Source organism: Medicago truncatula, chromosome 1 (assembly GCF_003473485.1).
Source record: "Medicago truncatula cultivar Jemalong A17 chromosome 1, MtrunA17r5.0-ANR, whole genome shotgun sequence".
Taxonomy (NCBI): domain Eukaryota; kingdom Viridiplantae; phylum Streptophyta; class Magnoliopsida; order Fabales; family Fabaceae; genus Medicago; species Medicago truncatula.
Genome location: NC_053042.1, coordinates 38692445 through 38712375, shown reverse-complemented (window position 1 = coordinate 38712375; position 19931 = coordinate 38692445). Strand labels below are relative to the sequence as shown.

Below are 19931 nucleotides of genomic sequence, written 5' to 3'. Positions count from 1 at the left end.
TCTTTAAATCTTATAAATTTTTCTACAAATAGTTTTGATAATAATCAAATTTAAATATACCACCATTCCCTTGACTCACTCACTCATTTAGTTTTTCTCTTCATTAGTATAATGATATAGTATTAAAAAAGAATAGTAACATGCTCTTAAATTTTGAAAACAACTGATATTTTTTCAAAGTAAACCATCAAATTGGTCCCTATTTTTGTAAGTTATTTTTAAATTAGTTTCTAACTCTATTAATATTTTAAATTAGTCCCTATCATTGCCAAAAGTTTTCGAATTAGGTCACGTCTTTATGTTTTTGTCACATGATAAAGGACTAAATTGAGAAACTTTTGACAAAGACAGAGACTAGTTTGAAATATTGATAAAGTTAAGAACTAATTTAGGAATGACTTACAAGGGAACAATTTAGTGGTTTACTCAATATTTTTTGTTTTGTTTTGCTACCAGCCGGTGACCAAAATATACTAAAATTGGATTCTCTTTTTTTCCCTCATTCTCCTTTTTTCATCGAGTTGTATCTATTTTTTTTCTTCTAGAGACAATTAAAAGAGAGACAATTAGATAGTGCAATAACTGCACTTTGGTATTTTATTTAATTTTGTGAACCAAAGTATGAATAAGTGATATGTGCTTCCTTTTTTTTTTTTTTTTTTGCTTAATTTTTTTTGTAAGCAAGTGATATGTAATTTATGAGAAAAGATACAAACAACACTTGAGTTGACATAAACAAAAGTTAACACAGAAATATGTTGAAGAACTGCTCTAGACACAAAACATCTTCAGCTTAATTCTCTCTCTAATTGTCATTGGTAGAGCTCCAAATCTCCTCTAATTCTCTAGCAAAATCTTTCTGTCTTCCAACAACAATGGTTATATGATCTTTACCATCAACAACTCTAAGTTGTGCTCGAGGAATTCTCTTTTGTACCTCATAGCTACACTCAAGTGGAATAACATCATCATTTTTACCATGAATTATAGTAACTTTACAATTTGGATTTTCTTTTACTGTTTCCAAATATGATCCAATTTTTGAAGCTGTTCCACATATTATGTTATGTAGTGTATGCCACGCTGCATTATGGGTGTGACTAAAGAATCCTTCAAGCAAGAAAGTCCTGACCCTATTGAAACAAAATATTTAATACGAAACTTCAGATTAGATAAAAAGTCTCTATCATCATCACTTAAACACAACACTTGAAATGAATTTCATTTATGGCCAACAATACAAGAATAAATTAAAGGGTGAAAAATGAATGCAACTTTAAAATCATCTGACTCCATCCACTATCCTCAGTTGCTGACACATTTGACTTAGGCTACCCAAGCTGGGAGGGGTGCAAGTATTAAATTATGTCAGCAACTCAGCGTTGTACCCCTAATGTAGCTTAGTCAAACAATATTAAAGAAAAACAGTACAAAATTCATGTGGACCACCACTATAGTTTGTACCGTTAAACTTGATATTAAAGACAATATTTATTAATTTTCTTTTAATTATACCCTCATTTAACATGTTAGTTCACCTAACTATACTAGAGTACTACTACTTTTAACTATTTCAATTAATATAACAGATATTACTTGAATGACAATTATGTATAACAAGACAACGTGAGTACAAAGAGTATTCTAAAATATAGGTATACACATATTTTTATAACATAAGGTATACGTATAAGACTAATTAAGAAATAGATGCATCTAATCTTCTCTCAAAAAAAAATAAAAAAAATAGATGCATCTAATCTAACAAACAATTTCTATTTATACGTAAATGATCATATAAATAGAAATATGAAAATATGTGGTCTATGATTTGATCATATGAAAAATAAAACGATGTCATGTGGTGGTGCTTACTTTCTTAAAAAGAATTGAGAAAGACGTGACTTGTGAGTTGTGACTTGAGAATTAAAATTTGACAGCATTCAATTTTTTTTTTATACTCATATGAAAAAGACTGGCTCAAAACAACTCAACCAAATCCAACTGTGATTTATGGTGGCATCTATCACCACTGATTTTTGGGGGAAATATATTTATTTTTGTGTGAAGGATATATTTTGTGATCACATGCATTTGGATCTATGTATATTAAGAAAGTATTTTTTTGCCAAAAACAGAAAGCATAAAAATACATTTAATATTAAATGTTTAAGGGTTTTATTAACGAGTTTACTAAACGCTCTTTAAATATTTTAAATTAAATAATTATTCTTTAAAAATATTAAAGTTTTCAATTTTATAAGTAGGCCGGCAAATACGTTACTTATAAGAAAACACTTAAAAATGACCATCAAATTGTAAAAAAAAAAAAAAAGAAGAAGAAGAAGGATTTGCGATTTTTCTTTGAACTTACATTATTGTGTCTAAAATATGGCATATAATCCTAGTTTTTGTTTTGAGAGGTAGTACTAGTAGTATATTTTTTCACCTATTTTTTCCCAATAAATCTTAAGAATAAATTGTACTAGTACTGTTTTTCACGTTCTACGAAGGAATTCAGATTGCATTTATTCTTATACCAAAGAAAACTGCATTTGTTCGTACCTAATAACCATTCTGAACCAATAAATATATAGCTAAAAAAAGTACATGTACTTATTTTGTTCAAATGTATATTTATTTTTCTGACAAATATTTCAAATGTTTATTTTAGTTTTATGAGAAACTAAAAAAATGTAAATTTTCTAAATTGAATTGGTTTTTTTTTTTTCCTTCCTGAATGTGTGCGAGTTAATATTTTATGAAGTTTTAAAATGTTACAAAATTAATATAGGAGTCTTAAAAAATTAGGATTGAGTTAGTACTCAAATAAATTTTTAGATAGATTAAGCCACCTGTTTATTGTAATAAAAAAAAGCCCCCTGTCTACATGATTAAAAAAATACTATAAAAATCTTTGTACCAAAAACAAGAAAAATGTAAAAATCCAGTTACATGTAGGGTCTTGATAAAATACCAAGAAAAAAAATGTGTTGGTCAAAAGAGGGACACCTAAACAGGGAAGAGTGAGGAATCAAATAATTACGTTTGCTTGCTTGCTTGAGAAGTTGCAAAAATAAAACATATATATACGGTGAATGTTTGATATTACGATGAGTCAATATCACAGTTTGTTTACTGTGATATTGACAAGTACACCGTCATACCAAACATGTATGTAGAGAAACAGAATAAAAATGAGGTGCGCGAGTTTACCTGTTTCGAGTGATGAGTTTGGTGAGAAATATCCACAAACGATGGTTCTTGCAAATGAGGAAACAAATCATCCTAGTTATGTGCTCATACCAACAAACCAACGACGATCCAAACGCCATCGGTGGCCACACGCGGCGCGGCGCAATTTGCCTCATCACATACTGTGTTGCTTGTGCTTCACCCTTAGGTACAGGATAGTAAGGCTATAACACAAGAATAATAAAAATTAACATAAGATCAAGAATCGAATATTGCATAATATATACAGTGACAAACGGAAATTAATTATTTGACTTACCGGAGCAAGGAGGGTAATAGACTTGACATATTGAGGGTATTTAGCTGCAAGTGCTAGAGCTAAAATTGATCCCAAGGAATGGGCCACAATGTGGAAAGATTTAACTTTGTGGGCCTCCAAAACAGATTTCTCAATCATATCTAAGTGTTCTCTTAATGTGTACAAAGATTCACTTGGCTTAGGACTCTTTCCAAAACCTAGCAAATCAACTGCAAATAACCGATAACTTGATTTTGCTACACTTGAAAAATTTGGGAACAATGTTTCTGTCCAAAATAGTGACGATGAAATGAATCCATGAATAAACAACACATCTTCTTTAACTTCACCTGTTCATCATAATGTATAAGTCATTTTTCCACATTAATTAACAAAGAGTTTGGTCACATTTTTACTTTACATTTTATGGAAATACATAAACTTTTACACGGACATCTAACTAGAAATTTTTATTTTTCTGTCATACACTCATACATCAATTTTACAATACTGCAAAAATAAGGTGACGTGGCAAAATAATATATTTTCATTAAATGTCATCATAAAATATAATTTATGTTAATGTTATATATCATTTAAATACTTTTTTCTATAAAAAAAATATAAAAAAGAAACAAGAGTTTGTTGGGTCATGAAGGAAGTTTCTGAGATCATGCTTTGAGCAATGATACAAGTGTGATCAGACATTACATTTTCACACAAAATCTTAGACATTGAACATATAAATCTTTTCATTTGTATATTGTTCAACATCTACTTCAAAAGAAAAACAAGATTCTAATCAAGATATCAAAAAAAGTTTCATCACCACATTCTAAATCACGAACTCAATTTTTTTCGTGTTTGCAACTACAGTAGTCGTATTTGACCGTGATTCTCCGCAATATCAAGATTTAGAAAAAACAAATGTAGTGAAATGTAAAATTATACCTGAGGTGGGGTATTGAGATTTAACATAGAGAATGGATTTACTAGAAGGATCATTCCAAGAAATACATTCTTTACAATCACAATCAGACCATCTATGTTGAACATCTTGTTTTCCAATTTTACCTTGAAGCATTTCAACAATAGTTGTATTCACTGTAAAACTACTAGAACAACGTGATCTCTTAGACTGATGAAGAACAGGATCTTCCAACTTAAACCTTTTTAACTCATTCATAGTTAACCTCGAAACCTCAGACACCAAACTAGGACGAGAATAAAGTGTGTCGGAAATATCTTCCAAATGTAACTTTGTTGAACTAAGTGAAACTATTTTGGATTCACCTCCTTGTTCCGAAACCAAGATTTTTCCACTACATGTTATTGCTTCTTTTGCTGCCGAAGATGAACAATAACATGGTCTCCATTCAGATTCAACTAACATATCCACCGATTTGAAGAGAAAACATAGAAGAAAATCAACTAGGTCAAGAAAACAAAACACTATGAAACTTATAGCTTCATTCACAAATCTTCCACTCATTGTTAAAACGGATCTACTTTTTCCCATTACACCACTACTCATTTCTTGTATATTTTCTTTGCTTTTGCATGCAAAGAAAATCATACAAACAATTTTTTAATGATGATGATAATGATAGTGTAAAAATGTTAAATAAATAGGGTTTTGAATATAGAAATCATCAACAATGTTACTAAAATATGCAAAAATGTAAAGGAACAAGAAAATAAGGATGTTTGGAGAAAACTGTGTTTAAAGGTTATAGTAGTAATAGGGGGGGGTGATGAAAGCGTGTGGTATTGGCTCTCTTAAATTGAAACTTTAACACAAAAACAGAAAGAAAGAGAGAGAGAGAACACAGTTAAATGGAAGTTATTGATTGTTTCATTTAACAGCATTTGTTGGCCAAGAAGAAATGAAAGTAGTTGGTTGTTGAACCTATATCAAGAGAAATGAAGAAGCTAATATTTCTTTTTCTTTATACCAAAATATTTGTTAATGAGCTATATCTTAGGGTAAAGAATTCATCACATATATATAACAAAAAAATGGGACAGTTTTCCTACTTGTATGAAGCAAGTCACATTCTTGCCCATACGAAATTATCGCCACCATTTTCCATCTTACTTCATCCGTCTTACTATACAACTCACCCTACCCCATTAATTAATGTGTGCACAATATTTTTGTAGCAAAACAAAATTATTAAATGAGAATATAATAATGAGTAGTGTCTTTTTTTATCAAAAAATACTAATAATGACTAGTGTCTGTGTCCTGTAAATATCCTTCAGTTAAAATAGAATTTAACATAATTTATCGGACATTCTTAACAATTTGTTTATGACTGTCCTACCGTACTTACTCTAAAAACCAGTCTGGTCTAATAATTTTGAATAGTAAGTGAAATATAGAACAAATTTTAATACATGAGACATTTTTTGTATTTTTTTTTTGTTTATAAAAATCTAATAGAAATATTGTTTTTTTGATAGGTTATTAAAACAAGAACTTTAGAAGCCTTACGCTTAAGTCAACCCTGAAATGATGATCTAACATTTTAATTAGATGTGAAAGTAATTAGTTATATTGGTTAGTTATTGTTCTTCTCGTTGATATTTTTTGTCAAGTAGTTTAGTGGTTCAAAATTCAACTCTTAAAGTGAATGAAAAAGAAATTTAAAGTTTGAAATTCACAATGTCCCAATAAACTTAACTATAACTTCTCATTGATATTTTAACTTCTATATTTATAAAGAAAATGAATGGTTAAATATATACTATATACAAGTTCATACTTCTCAATCTTATTGATATTTTAACTCACACAAAGAATTAAATAAGTTTTTAGCTTCTTAAAAAAAATTAAATAAGTTTTAAATTCCTATAAATATATCAAATTTTGTTTAATTATAATCAATATGATTATCATTTTAAATTTTGCTTATTAGGAGTGTCATCTATATTTTCTTGTATTTATTGCAATCTGTTTGTGCCACATGAGCTCCATGCCTATAACAAGGCCCCAATTTACCACCGTTTTCATTTGTTTCTCAATGCCAATGTTTTCAAGACTCTGTCCGACTTAGTTGCGGGACTTTAATGTATCAAAGAATAATCATGTCCCACATAATTACATTTATTTGTTTACGTGGAATATAAAATTTTATAAAGTTGAAATTCTAGTCGTACATACCACTGGTATTGATAAAAAGTCTTACTATTTTAAATGTTTTTAACCCATTCTTTTTGATCCCATTCCAATAACATTCTTTTTGATTGATTTACTTTACAAAAGATTATTACACCTTTATTTAATGTATATCTCAATGGCTTTAATGTATAGAAATAATCTAATAATTAGTTTTGTAACATAGATGTGTGATAAAACTTATGGAGCAATAAAACAATGTTGCCGATGTTACTAATTTGAGTCCTCTTAATTTTCATCGATATAGTATGTTTTTTTTTTTGAACAAATATAGTATGTGTATTCATATAAACTTTGCTAAGACTAAAATGCCCCGATAAGTCTTTTGGAATAGAGAAAAATGGTCATTCACGCGCATGGTTTAGTTGAATAAGTTTGTTATGATTAATATTTAGATAGCAATATTATTAATATGGCTGCTGTTACCTGAAATTAATACGATAGGAAGCAGCCCCAGAAATATTAAGACCTTTGAAGTCGACAAAGTTGATATCTATTGTTTGAGCAACTGGAGTCTAGACACATTCAAATTAAAGTGATTGAGCAACTAAAGTCTAGAAACATTCAAATTAAGGTGATTAGTGACAATTTTAACATTAATGGCATATTAGATGGATTTGAAAAATATTGATGAGACCAAACTTTGTCATAGCTTATTGTATGTATGTAGTCCAAGTTCTAGTGCAGTCAGATATTATTTGACCCGTTATTGAAAGATTACTTCACTGTTCGTATGTGTACTAAGGTTATATGTTGAATGTATCAATTTTTTTTTTTTGGACAAAAAATTTACTACTATGATCAAACTTTGAATTTTGTATTATTTTTTAATATGATCATTATATTTGCCTTGAATTGAATGGAAAACATTAATGAAAGAAGCTAAATAATGACGACTATAAACTGAAATTATAAAAAAAAATGTAGTCTTTTCAATCGTATTTTAACATGATGTCGCTTTGTTATATCTCAATAATTAATTACATTGTGATATATCATATATGAAGTTATGGGAAAGGATGATTGAGAGAAGACCAAGGAAAGAGACTTGAGTTATCAATATTCAATTTGATTTTATGTTAGGGAGGTCGATTATAGAAGCGATCTACCTACTTCGACGTACGATGGAGAGATATCGGACATATAAAAATGACTCGCACTTAGTTTTCATTGATTTGAAGAATGTGTATGATATAGTGTCTAAAGAGATTTTGTGGAAAGTCCTAGAGAAGAAAGAGGTTAGGATTGCTTATATTCGATCTATCCAAGATATGTATGAGGGGGCCTCCACTAGTGTGAGGACTCAAGATGAGGTTACCAATGATTTTCCAATAACAATAGGCTTGCACAAGGATCAATCTTAAGACCTTACTTTTTTACTTTAGTTTTGGATGTTCTTACATAACACATCCAAGAGTTAGCATCAAGATTTATGCAGTCTTGCTTGGAGAGTCGAGAGAGGAATTGAATGGGAGGTTAGAGACTTAGAGACAAGCCTTAGAAGCCTATGACTTTCGACTAAGTAGAACTAAGACAAAGTATATGGAATGTAACTTCATCAAAAGAAGAAGTGGTCCCATGATGGAGGTGAAAGTGGGAGATCATATCATACCCTAAGTTACAAGGTTTAAATATCTTGGGTCCATAGTACAAAATGACGGAGAAATAGAAGCATATGTAAATCATTGTATTCAAGTTGAATGGTTGAAATGGAGAAGAGCCTCATGTGTTTTATGTGATAAGAAAGTACTGCTTAAATTGAAAGGAAAATTATATTGGACAACAGTCAGATCAACGATGTTGTATGGTACAGAGTGTTGTTCGGTTAAGAACCAACACGAAAAACAAATAAGTGTAACTGAGATGAGGATGTTGTGTTGGATGAGTGGTAAGACTAGACGATATAAGATTAGAAATGACTATTATGTAGAGAGTTGGGGTAGCGCATATAGAAGTAAAGATGGTAGAAAATAGGCTTCTTTGGTTTGGACATGTAAAGAGAAGACCGATAGATGCTCTAGTAAGAAAAGTAGATTAGATGGAGGAGAGTAAGGTTAGAAAAAATAAAGGAAGACCTAGAAAAACTATAAGAGAAACTATTAGAAAAGATTTAGAGGTTTAATCAGTTGAATCCAAATATGATTCTTTAATGATGTTTAATATGATTCTTTCAAGAATCATATTAAATGAGTAATGGGGTAATAGTCACTTTGGTTCCTGAATGTGTAATAGTGTCTCAATGTATCAAAATTTTAAAATAGTCTTTGATGTTAAAATGTTTCGTTAATATTGTCATATTAGTCATTCAATATACTTATTTATTGTCATATCAGTACTTATAAGTACTTACTTATTGTCATTTCGGTTCCTATATGAAAAAAGTTATTGTGAGCATTAAGAGATTATTTTAACGTCAAAGACTATTTTGACTAACAGAATGCACAATCAGTGATATTTTAAAATTTTGATACATTGAAGGACTATTGTGATTAACCATTACATATTCGGAGACCAAAGTGACTCTCCTTTAACTTATGTTGTTATATGACCAAAATGCCTATTCTTTCAAGAATCATGGCATGAATATTGATATTGATATTTTTCCCGCATGGCTGCTATCTCTCTGATCTCCCTTATCAGCATCAATTAATGAATAACGTATTTCAAATGAAATTATTAAGATTAAATGCAAATACAAATAATTCGAGGACATTCATTGTGTTGTCATAAGCTACACTATCACAACTTAATGATGGTAGTAATAATTTGATTTGCGAAAGGGAAGAACACATGTCTTTTTAAAAAAAAAGAAATTAGGAAAAGAAGAACACATGAAAAGCAAATTATGTCCACATGCATATACTAGCGGCAATCGACAAACACATGTTGATTATAAATTTGGTTGGTCTTTGATACCTACGAAATCAACCAATTATATAACACTGCAATATACACACGCACTAGAAACATCAACAAAAATTGATGTATTTATATAATACTTCTATATATACGCATTAGATATATCAACAAAAATTAATGTATTTGATAAAATAATTTTCAATATAAATTAAATACATAAATTTTTATTGATATATTTGTCTGTTATAAAAAAGACCATAAAAAATATTAGAGTAAATGATTACTTTAAAATCCATCCATATTAAATAAGCATTTCTCATATAAATAGTTTGAAAATTACTTACTTAATCTTATAATCTTTAGGCAAATTACTATTGAGAATGGGTTTTATACCATAAGAAGCATTAGATACTCTCATTGCACATGAGTATATTAAAAAAAGTATAATAGATAACAAGAATATAAAAAAAATAAATACAAGTTGTATCTACGCACCAAAATACTTCTTTGATTTTCCAAGTTGGATCACACAGAGGTTATTGTGAGAATCGCAAGGGCAATAACATGAAAAATTTAAATGAAATTCTGAATTTGATTTACAAAGAGAACTTACTCCAAATCCTCAAGAGTAAGATCCACAAGCTTCTTCTTTATCATGTTCTTTTCGGTTTCCATGTTTTTCTTCTCAATCACATCTATAAAATATATCACATTGTTTGTGTAAGCATGGTCAATGAACATTTATTTGAAAATACGTAAGTGAACAATAACAAAAAATTTGTTACAAACACTAAACGTGTATATAATAAGGGATTTGTTAGAACACATTCATTAGTTTTTACGTGGGAGTGTTTTAGCAAATTATCACTAAAAAGTTGATAAATACATATTGAGGTGTATGTTGCTATAAAAGTGAGAGCATGTTAATAACTAATATTTTAGCAACCGATGACTAAAAAGTAGTTAAGATGTAGCTTGCTAAAACACTTCCACGTAAAAACTAATGAATGTGTTCTAATATATACCTATAATAAATTACTAAGTAATATATTTTCAGACGTTGAATCTGGAATATATTTGAACGACATAAAATCAAAACAATTCTGTTTGTAATACGATTTACATAAATTCTGATAGCGTTTGTGGAACCCATTGAATTTGCGTTCTAGCTTATCTTTATGAGAAGTTTTTTTGTAGATAGTGTCGTTTAGTGCTACCATCACATGCATTCTCAAAAAGGCTCAACATATGTCCTTGAAATATTGAAATAAATGAATATGAAATGTAATATTATAGAATAATTAGGTTTTTTTTTAAGAAACAAAAATGATATATATTAACAAAGCGGTGAAGCCTCCTAAATACAAGATGTACTAAGAAGTCAGTCCTGAAAGAGTCAAACAAATGTAGTAATTACAATAAATCGGGTGCGTCGATACCCAAACAAAGCATAGGGTCCAACCACCACCTTTGATAACCGTACACAAATGTGGCTTTACTAACTTTTAGCCACCATAAAGAATGTAATTTTACTTTTTCTGATAAACCTTCAATGGATGTTTGAATATTATTAAAAAGTCTGTTGTTGCGTTCATTCCAAACCATCCACACACATAGTAACCAAATGAGCTATAGAGTAATTAGTTTGATCTATTCGGTAAATATTTTTCAGATGCATAGTTCGAGAGATTATGAGTGCGTTTATTTCAGCTTTTTAAAAAAAAATAGATTTTGTGTAAAAAGAAATCTAGAGGTTTTTTTTTAGAGATTTTTAAAAAAATCTGAAGTTATTTTTATTTGTCTATTACCACCATAAAACTCTATTTTTCTTTTAAAAAATGAGTTTTAACCTGTACATGTGTTACCTCCTTGTTTTTTTTAGAAAAAAAAATGAATTTTGAGAAAAGCTAATCATAATAGCTTTTCATTTTAGGATCAAAATAGATTTTTTTGATAAATTGAATTTTCTAAATATCTTAAACAAACACTTAAATATGAAAAAAAAAGGTTTTTTTTTTGAAAAAAACTTTTGAAACAAACAGATGCCTATATATTTTTTATTGTTTTTATTTTTCTTCTTAACGAAGAGATTATACGACTATTAAATAATAATTACTTAAAATATTATATATTAAATGATGTGTACATACGTCTTCAACTGATATATTTTTTATCAAATACTCTAATGGCTGGAGCTCATACATATTAAATGTGAAGAAGTGAGGTGTATAAGGTTTAAACCTCAATCCCCGCATATATTATACAATGTCCAAACCAACTGAGTAACAGAGACAACTAATACTTTATTAAACAATCATCAAACGTGTTGTTTTTCCTAAAGGTTTTTCTAGTTTTTGTTTTTATTTAGGCCAAAATTTGCCCCTCTTTGAAGTAGATACATTAGTCACAAGGAAGGGGGTTTGAATTATGACATTTTAAAAATAAAACCTGTAACTTAAAATTGATTCTCAAGTTGTTAACTTAGAATAGTTAAGTTAGTAGTATGACATCAAAACGTTATGAAGTGTTTATGCAAAATCTGTTTAAATAAATAAATGTGTTTGTGTGTGTAGTATATATTGTAAGTAAAGAGTATAGAGAAGAGAAGAAGAACACACAAAAATTTATAGTGGTTCATCCAATGTGGGTTAGTCCATTTCTCACAATCTTATGAGAGTTTCTACTATGATGTTTGAGATAACCGCTCAAATCCTGCACCTTACAATCTTGTTCACCTGAACAATGACAACAACTGTATTCTCTAAGCCTCAACAGGCTTACACCTTCTTGCTAAGTTATCCACTTAGACTTTTACACATTATGCTCAAACTAACACTTTAGTACCCCTAAAGCTAGATGAGACTTTCTTTACAATGAGTTGGAGTTTGAGTGATTGAAATCAGACAAGAGGAAGAAGAGGGAGAAGTTTATCCTTAAAAAGATAAGAGAGAGGCTTGATTCACACTCTTAGAGATTTTAATAATCTACTGAGTTGATTTGTGAGATCAAGTTTTGCTAAAGCTTCAAACACTTTTAATAAGTTGTTTTCTTGTATGCTTTGCAAGGTGTATGTAATGATGAGCATTCCACTCCTATTTATAGAGTTTCTTGACCTCTTATAGCTGTTGGAGAGTGACCAATGATTTTGTGCCATATGTCCTGGGGTCCACCAGTTTTTACTTGAAAATATGGGCAAACATTCTGAACATCAAAATGTTGTTGTGTTCTTGAGAATACATCAGAATGTTGTTGTGTTCATCATGATCTTCATACGAGTTCATCACACATGAATGTATGATGAGTTTATGGGTTCATCAGATGCGTGTCAGATGAATTTCTGGGCTTTGTCCATGAGTAGTGTCATTTGCACATGCTTCAGAATGTTGTTGGACAATGCCTTTCCAAATTTGCCTTGGAATGTGTGCAGGAGAGAGGAAAGTGGATCTGCATCTTCATGCCCATGCTTTGAGGGATTGTGTGGTCCATGGACTTTACCAATTTCCTATGTGCCTAATTATGATTGAATGAGAAAAGATCTTCACCTTTTACTTTTGTTTCACTTAGGATGATTTGTAAGACTTCCATTTGATGTAATCAAATCCTAATAGTGAAACAACAATGAAGTGCAGTGTTTGTAACATCTAGTATGATATTCTCTTTAGAATATTCCTAGTACTTCAAATGTTCATAGTCTTAAATGAACAATGAAGATCTTTTTTGACATTAATCTTGTAAATTCCTTTATTGCTTGATTGATCCAAGACAATGTACTTTACTGAACCTTTATTCATGTCACATGTGCCTTGCATGTTCTTGATAATATTCACGAGCTTCTGGGCTTGTATAAGAACAACCTTCTGAATTATGCTTGAACATTCTGAACTATGAGCAAGTTTCTGAACTAACTTTCTCAACTCAGAGTTAGTTCATAAAGTCAAATGTCCTTTGATTTCTTGTATATATCTTGGTATGAATTAAACATTGTTCCTGTCTTAGTTAAACACTCAAGAGCACAAGTTAAATACCAATAAATTAATCAAAGTCCATTAATTCTTTAATCATCAAGGTTTATTATCTTTAAAACTAATTAGGAATTTTGCTTCAACAATGTTCCATACAAAAATTAAAATTCATAAAAACATATTAAAACCTAATTATTATTCATTAATTTTAATAACTTGATGTAGTAAAAATATGTAATGCCATGATTAAATACCTTTTTTAAGGATTAAATAATGTTTATTGAAAAGATACATGAAAAATCAATTATGAATTAGTCTAAGTGATAAGTGATTTAGACCTCTTCAATAAGCGGCCACTAGGTTGATCTCTATCTCATACGCATGAAAACAAAATCCAGCTAAGAGGAGAGAACACATGTTATGCGTCTTGCAGGTTCTGCGATGGAGATTAGTTATTGTTAAATGGTGGTGGAAGCTTTGTATCAATTATAAGGTAAAACAAGAAAAGATATCAAATGGATAAAATGATTCACATGATAATAATTATGGATAAATGATTTTCTAATCGGTACAATATATTTCAGGACATTCAAAAGGTACTCCGTTGAACCACACCGAACTAAAAAACTGAACAATTACTAACAGTTCTGGAACTAAACTGAAACAATTTGATTCATTTTAGTCGAGTTCATGATTTATCAGTTTGGTTCGTAACAGTTCAGTTCGGTTTTAAAAGTTTAAAAATTTGATTTCGTTGGTGTTTTTATATTTTTTCAACGATACCCATAATAACAATTCAGTTCAGTTTAAAATGCAAACAATTCAGTTATTTTAAATTTAGCAAACAGTTCAGTTCGGTTTGGTTCAGTTTTCATCTCGACCGAACCATGCCCACCCATACTAGTAGGCCACTCTATAATATTACATTTCAAATTCAGTTATTTCAATATTTCAAGGACATATGTTGAGCCTTTTTGAGAATGCATGTGATGGTAGTACTTGTATAATATTTGGGTAGCTTTAATTCAGACATAAAAAGTAGAGAGTGTGTGAAAAATATGTAGAGAAAACAAGGGAAAAGATGACAGAGAGATATAGATAGAAATGGGGGCGACTTTTCACCCAAAATGTAGAGGATCTTTATCTTTATTCCTAAAACATTAATAAAAAAAGGTCGTAAATTTTACAAAATTTGTTTAGTGTTTAATTTATAAACCTTGTGTAAAGATGGTTCACACATGTATATAACAACGTGTTGTCAGATCATTTAACTTGTTTAAAAATAGATGATTTATCAAACTCATTAAATAATGTGTAATATATTATTTGATGTACGTGTAAAATAATTTTATGCCAACAATTTATAAAAATGAAACTCTATAAATAAGACAATTTTTTGCAAGCATAGATAACTGAATACGTTCGACAATAAAAACAACATCTATGAGTGATCAATCTATAAAAAATACAGTCCACTTGAAATACTACAAGCAAAAATGACTAAATTACGCATATTAATAAAGATAATTGCTAACATTTCATTTATGAAATCTAAATAAAAAAATAAGTCAATATTGTTACCCTCCATAGTCAATGAATTGGTGGAAGTGCTTTGACCAATTGAGGAAAAATGGATTATGGTGGTTCAATAGTAAACATGATGGGAGTTTCCTTCTTGATTTTTTTAGTAGTGGAGGGATCTTGAATATCCTACATGCTGAGATTCAAGTTTTGTTGATTGGTATAAAGTTATGTTGGGAGACAGGTTATATAGTTTATAAGTTTTTCTGACTCTCTTCGTGTGGTATAATTGATGATGAAGGACACCGGAGGTTTCATCATCATGCGACTCACTTGCAACTAATATGAAATTATATTGCTAAGGATTGATTTATTTCTATTCATCATATCCTTTAGGAAGTGAATTTATATGCAATTATCTTTACTAAGTTGGGAGCTAATATTTCAGATCATCTTATTACGTTTAATTAGTCCATGCAGCATTTGTCACGCTTTAGGAATGTCCTTTTTAAGGACTTTGTTTTCATTTTCTTTCTTTTTCCTTTGTCTCATACAACACCAAAAAATCGACTCATTGGAAATAAATATAAAAAATCTAGGTTAAATAGGGGTTATTGTAGAGATACCATCATTAAATAGGAGAAAAGTTGTTGGTGTTAACTTATATTTCATTCCAAGATATATATGAGCTAATTTTTCTTATAATTTCATTCTAGAGGAGTGTGTTCCAAAATTAATTAACATTTTAATTTTCGAAGTAATATTAATTTTTTTCTATTGTATTGTAATCTACTCCCTCATCCCATAATATTTAATGTATTTGATCATTTCACACATATTAAAAAAGATAATAAATTAAATAAAAAGAATTATGAAATATATTTTTCGTTGTAGAAACATCGAGGAAAAAACATTTGGTAAATTTTTACATACCTTGATATTTGATTTGGAATCGGTACTCTATATGTAAAAATTATTTAAAATTTGAATTTATTTTAACATAAATAAATTTTAAAATATGACATGGTATTTGGTGATTGAATCATAAATACTCATTGAGTTATAAAATATAAACAAAAGCGAGTTAAAGAAAATTGTTGGATTTAAACTAAATTTTAAACCGAATAGATACAGTTTAGAGTTAAACATGTTTTTGATCCCTATAAATATGTAAACTTTTTGTTATAGTCTCTCTAAAAAAATTCGTTCAACTTTTAGTCCCTCAAAAGTGTTCAATCTTTACTTTTGGTCTCTCTTTTTAAGTAAACTCATAGGTAGAATTCATATCTTTGAATAAAATTTTGCAGAAAAATTATAATATTACAATAATCTCTTATAACTGTGGAGTACATAATCAATCAAACTTCAAGTTATTGGAGGGTTCATCAAAACATTTAAGAGTAAATAATTATTTTTCGCTCCTGAATGTGTAACGAGTAGTTGCAACTGTTTTATTTAATCCCATGACCTTGGAGTTCCTGGAGGGTTGAAGTGTGGTAGGTAAACACATGGAGGGTTTAGATGAGAAGTAGACACGAAAGATGTAAAACATCTTTTGATCGAAAAATAGGAGTATTAGTTCTCGTTAGAAATAATTTTGATTAATAAAATTCAGAATCAAAAACTATTTAAAAATTTTATTACATTGATGAACTACAGAAGAATTGTAACCGCTACTTATATTCAAGGATGAAAATGATTCCTTACTCAAACATTTAATCTTCAAATTTAGTGGAAAATGACACGGTGAATCATGAGACTCCGAGAGCATTAATTGAGATGGCTGAATGACGGTTTAAAGGAGGGATTCAAATGTCAACTAGAGTGAGTCAGAAACATTAATTATCCCTCGCAATGTCAAACCACCCCCACTGAACATGAACAATACCCTACTCAAGGAGCCAATCCTCTCGAAAGGTAAAAACAAGAGTCAAGAGAAGAAAGCATCCAACATTTTGGAATAGTAGCTGCCACCCTCTTGAGATGACTCCATTCAAGACTTGCCTAAGAAAAAATGAACTTAGTCTCATGGCAGCCAGGCAGCTGGCACTAGACACAAGACTTCTTCCTAAACAATACAGAAATCATACTCCATCAAGAAGAAATTTGTCTTTCCAATGCTCACAAGAAGAAATTTCATGCAACGTTTCATGCAACCATTGGTGACATTACTATGCAGTTATAGTTCTGGACATGTCAAACTTAAGTGATATGTTGACTTTACATTAAATATATATAATTCAAGGCAATGTAATCAATGAGTACATTTATTTTTTTGGTCATATAGTCCTTTCCACCGGAATTGTGATCCTATTTGAATTTTGAAGCATAATTGTAATTCAGATGCTAAAATTGGACATCTGTCTCCGGCGTAATTTTGTTCGTGTTGGTTGAAAATTTGCATGTTGAAAAAGATTGTTTAAAATTGTAAAAAAAGAGGTAAAAGAAGACTATATATAGTTCTTCGTTACAAGATGCATAAGTGTTGCGAGATGTAGTTAAATATTTGCTTAGGAGGGTGTGAATGTACAAAGATTAGTTAAATATTTGCTTATTATTTGGTTGTCATTAGACAACAGTCATAGTTTTTTCTCCAGTTTAGAGTTTTCACAACGTTTCTATGTTGTTACTTGTTCCTTTATTTTCTCTATGTTAGTTTTCCAACAAATTTTAATCTTATTTCGTAATATTATGAAAGTTTAGCCTTTTTGCTATACTCAATCACTTGGTTGTTTCGATTTTATTTACTCTTAGTAAAGAAAGAATGACACATGTTAAATATAAATTATGTCGCTAAATTACTCATTGCATATAGATGTCACAAGTTCTAATAATTGTTTATCGTTGAGTAGTACTTCCTACACCCTTAATTATATGAGAAATGATATTTGTACATTCATTTCCTAACAACTTTCTCTCTCATACTCATATTATATTTTTACTTTCTCTTTCTATTGCTTTGATTTTTGTGCCAACACATATTTTTCTTTGTAAAAATATGGTTGTCAATATGATTGTCAACTAAATTGATGTTCAAATAACATTGCTCTAATTATATAGCTAGGACTCACTCTTAAGGATTCAGTTTCTTTAAAGTGAACAACTCACTGTTAATTAATAAATTAAAGATAAATATAATAGATATATCATAACAAATCATGAGTTCGCCGAATATCATAAACTATGTGACATTTAATATGAGATAGGAGATGAATGAAATATTAAAATGGCAACACATTGTAAGGTCGCCGCTTTTTATTGAAATAAAATCTCAACCATTAAACAAGAGGCCGGTGAGGTTATGAGCTGTAGCATGAACGTGTCACGAGACAAAAAATAAAGTGTTAGTTAGTTAGTTACACTATGGATCAGTACAGTAATAGTAGTGTATTTAGTTATTAGCATGTGGTTGTTGGAAGTTTGGCATTTTCAACCAGTTATTTGTCCCATTTACTGTCTATTCTTCAACACAAACATGTTGATTCATCCTTCACTTTCAATTAATGTTGCTTCATATACAATTGTATATATACACACTCCCTTTTATAATCATTTGCTTGTAAAAAATTAAAACAAATTATACTTAAGCTTCACAAATCACAATTGTGAAATATACTTCCTCAACCTCCTACACCCCACAATATTTATAGCATTTGATAATTTCACACAAATTAATAAACGAAAAAATACTACTTGTTTTAAAAAATCTTATCCCGAAAAGTTTATAAACACGATGTTACTTGACTAAGTTACCCACGCAACAAAAAGCCAAATAATATTCAAGGCCAATTGAGTCCGCTTCGAAAAGCCACTTGAACCACCAAAATGCATGAGATGGTAGTAAAGATAGCCATGAGATGAGATAATACTCGAAGGAGCTTTGAAGAAGGAAAAGATGACAAATCAGACCTCAGGAGTATCAGAAGATCCCTCGAAGAAAGGTTACGACTCTTCCTAACCTACTTTTAATACGATCAATAATGAAACAACAAATTCATCTTTCACGAATCTCCACCAATAGACAACCCCATGTATAAGAAGAGAAGACACCCAATTTTATAATTAATAACCAAAGACGCCTCATTTAGCCAAGAGTCGGCTACATTAACCCCAAATGTGTACTTTTCTTTTTTGACAAAATATTATATTTGCAATTAAATAAAGGAGAAAGTGTATTGTTTGTAGCCCGTAAAAAAAAGTAATGTATTGCACTTTTAATTTTTTTTCTCTTTCAGAATCACTTAATTCATGCATTGTTTTCATTAAAAAAACGTATGACTTTTTTAATGACACAGTCATATAAGAGTCATGTAATGATATGTGTGTTTATATAATACATTGAAGATACTCGTAACAGTCGATTTTATATTATTCTAGTTACAAACCAGTGGAAGAAGCTCACAGACAAGAACAATAATGAAACAAAAACCACATAAACATGTACTACGGATGCAACTAAAAGAACATGCAAACTAAGGTGCAACCCTGATAGAGGATATTCCCAGCGTAAATATATGTTGTTTAATTTGGACAGCAATTGGTGATCCAAAACATCCCAATATATATGTTGCTCGATCTCTTAGATGATGTTAATAGAATATAGATTTTTCCGGATTTTATAAGAGTTAGAGGACAATTCTTGAATGAAGATAACTACTTCCAACCACTATATTCAAGAATCTTAGTGTGCCAACCCAACCCATTCATGTCTGATATTTTAAATATTCCCAATAAATTTATATCTGTCTACTACTATTAAGTCACAATATTGAAAACAAATGTTGATGTGTATTCTATTTAAATTGAATGACAAGTTTTAATAAGTATTGAATTTGATGATATTGAGTGTACTATCTATTACAAGCTCTATAAGGATAAGCTAGTTCATATTGTTTTAATAAGTATATTCAATCAA

General features: G+C 29.7%; 1 protein-coding gene across 1 annotated transcript; it reads right to left on the bottom strand.

Annotated features, from left to right (window-relative positions):
• Positions 1-570: 570 nt before the first annotated feature.
• LOC25484570 (probable lysophospholipase BODYGUARD 3) lies at positions 571-5478 on the bottom strand. Its single transcript, XM_013613418.3, has 4 exons — positions 4445-5478; positions 3515-3843; positions 3217-3419; positions 571-1133 (listed from the first exon to the last, which is right to left on the bottom strand). The coding sequence occupies exons 1-4, from the start codon at positions 5067-5069 to the stop codon at positions 806-808; spliced, it is 1485 nt and encodes a 494-aa protein (XP_013468872.1). The 5' UTR covers positions 5070-5478; the 3' UTR covers positions 571-805.
• Between the last annotated feature and the right edge of the window lie 14453 nt (positions 5479-19931).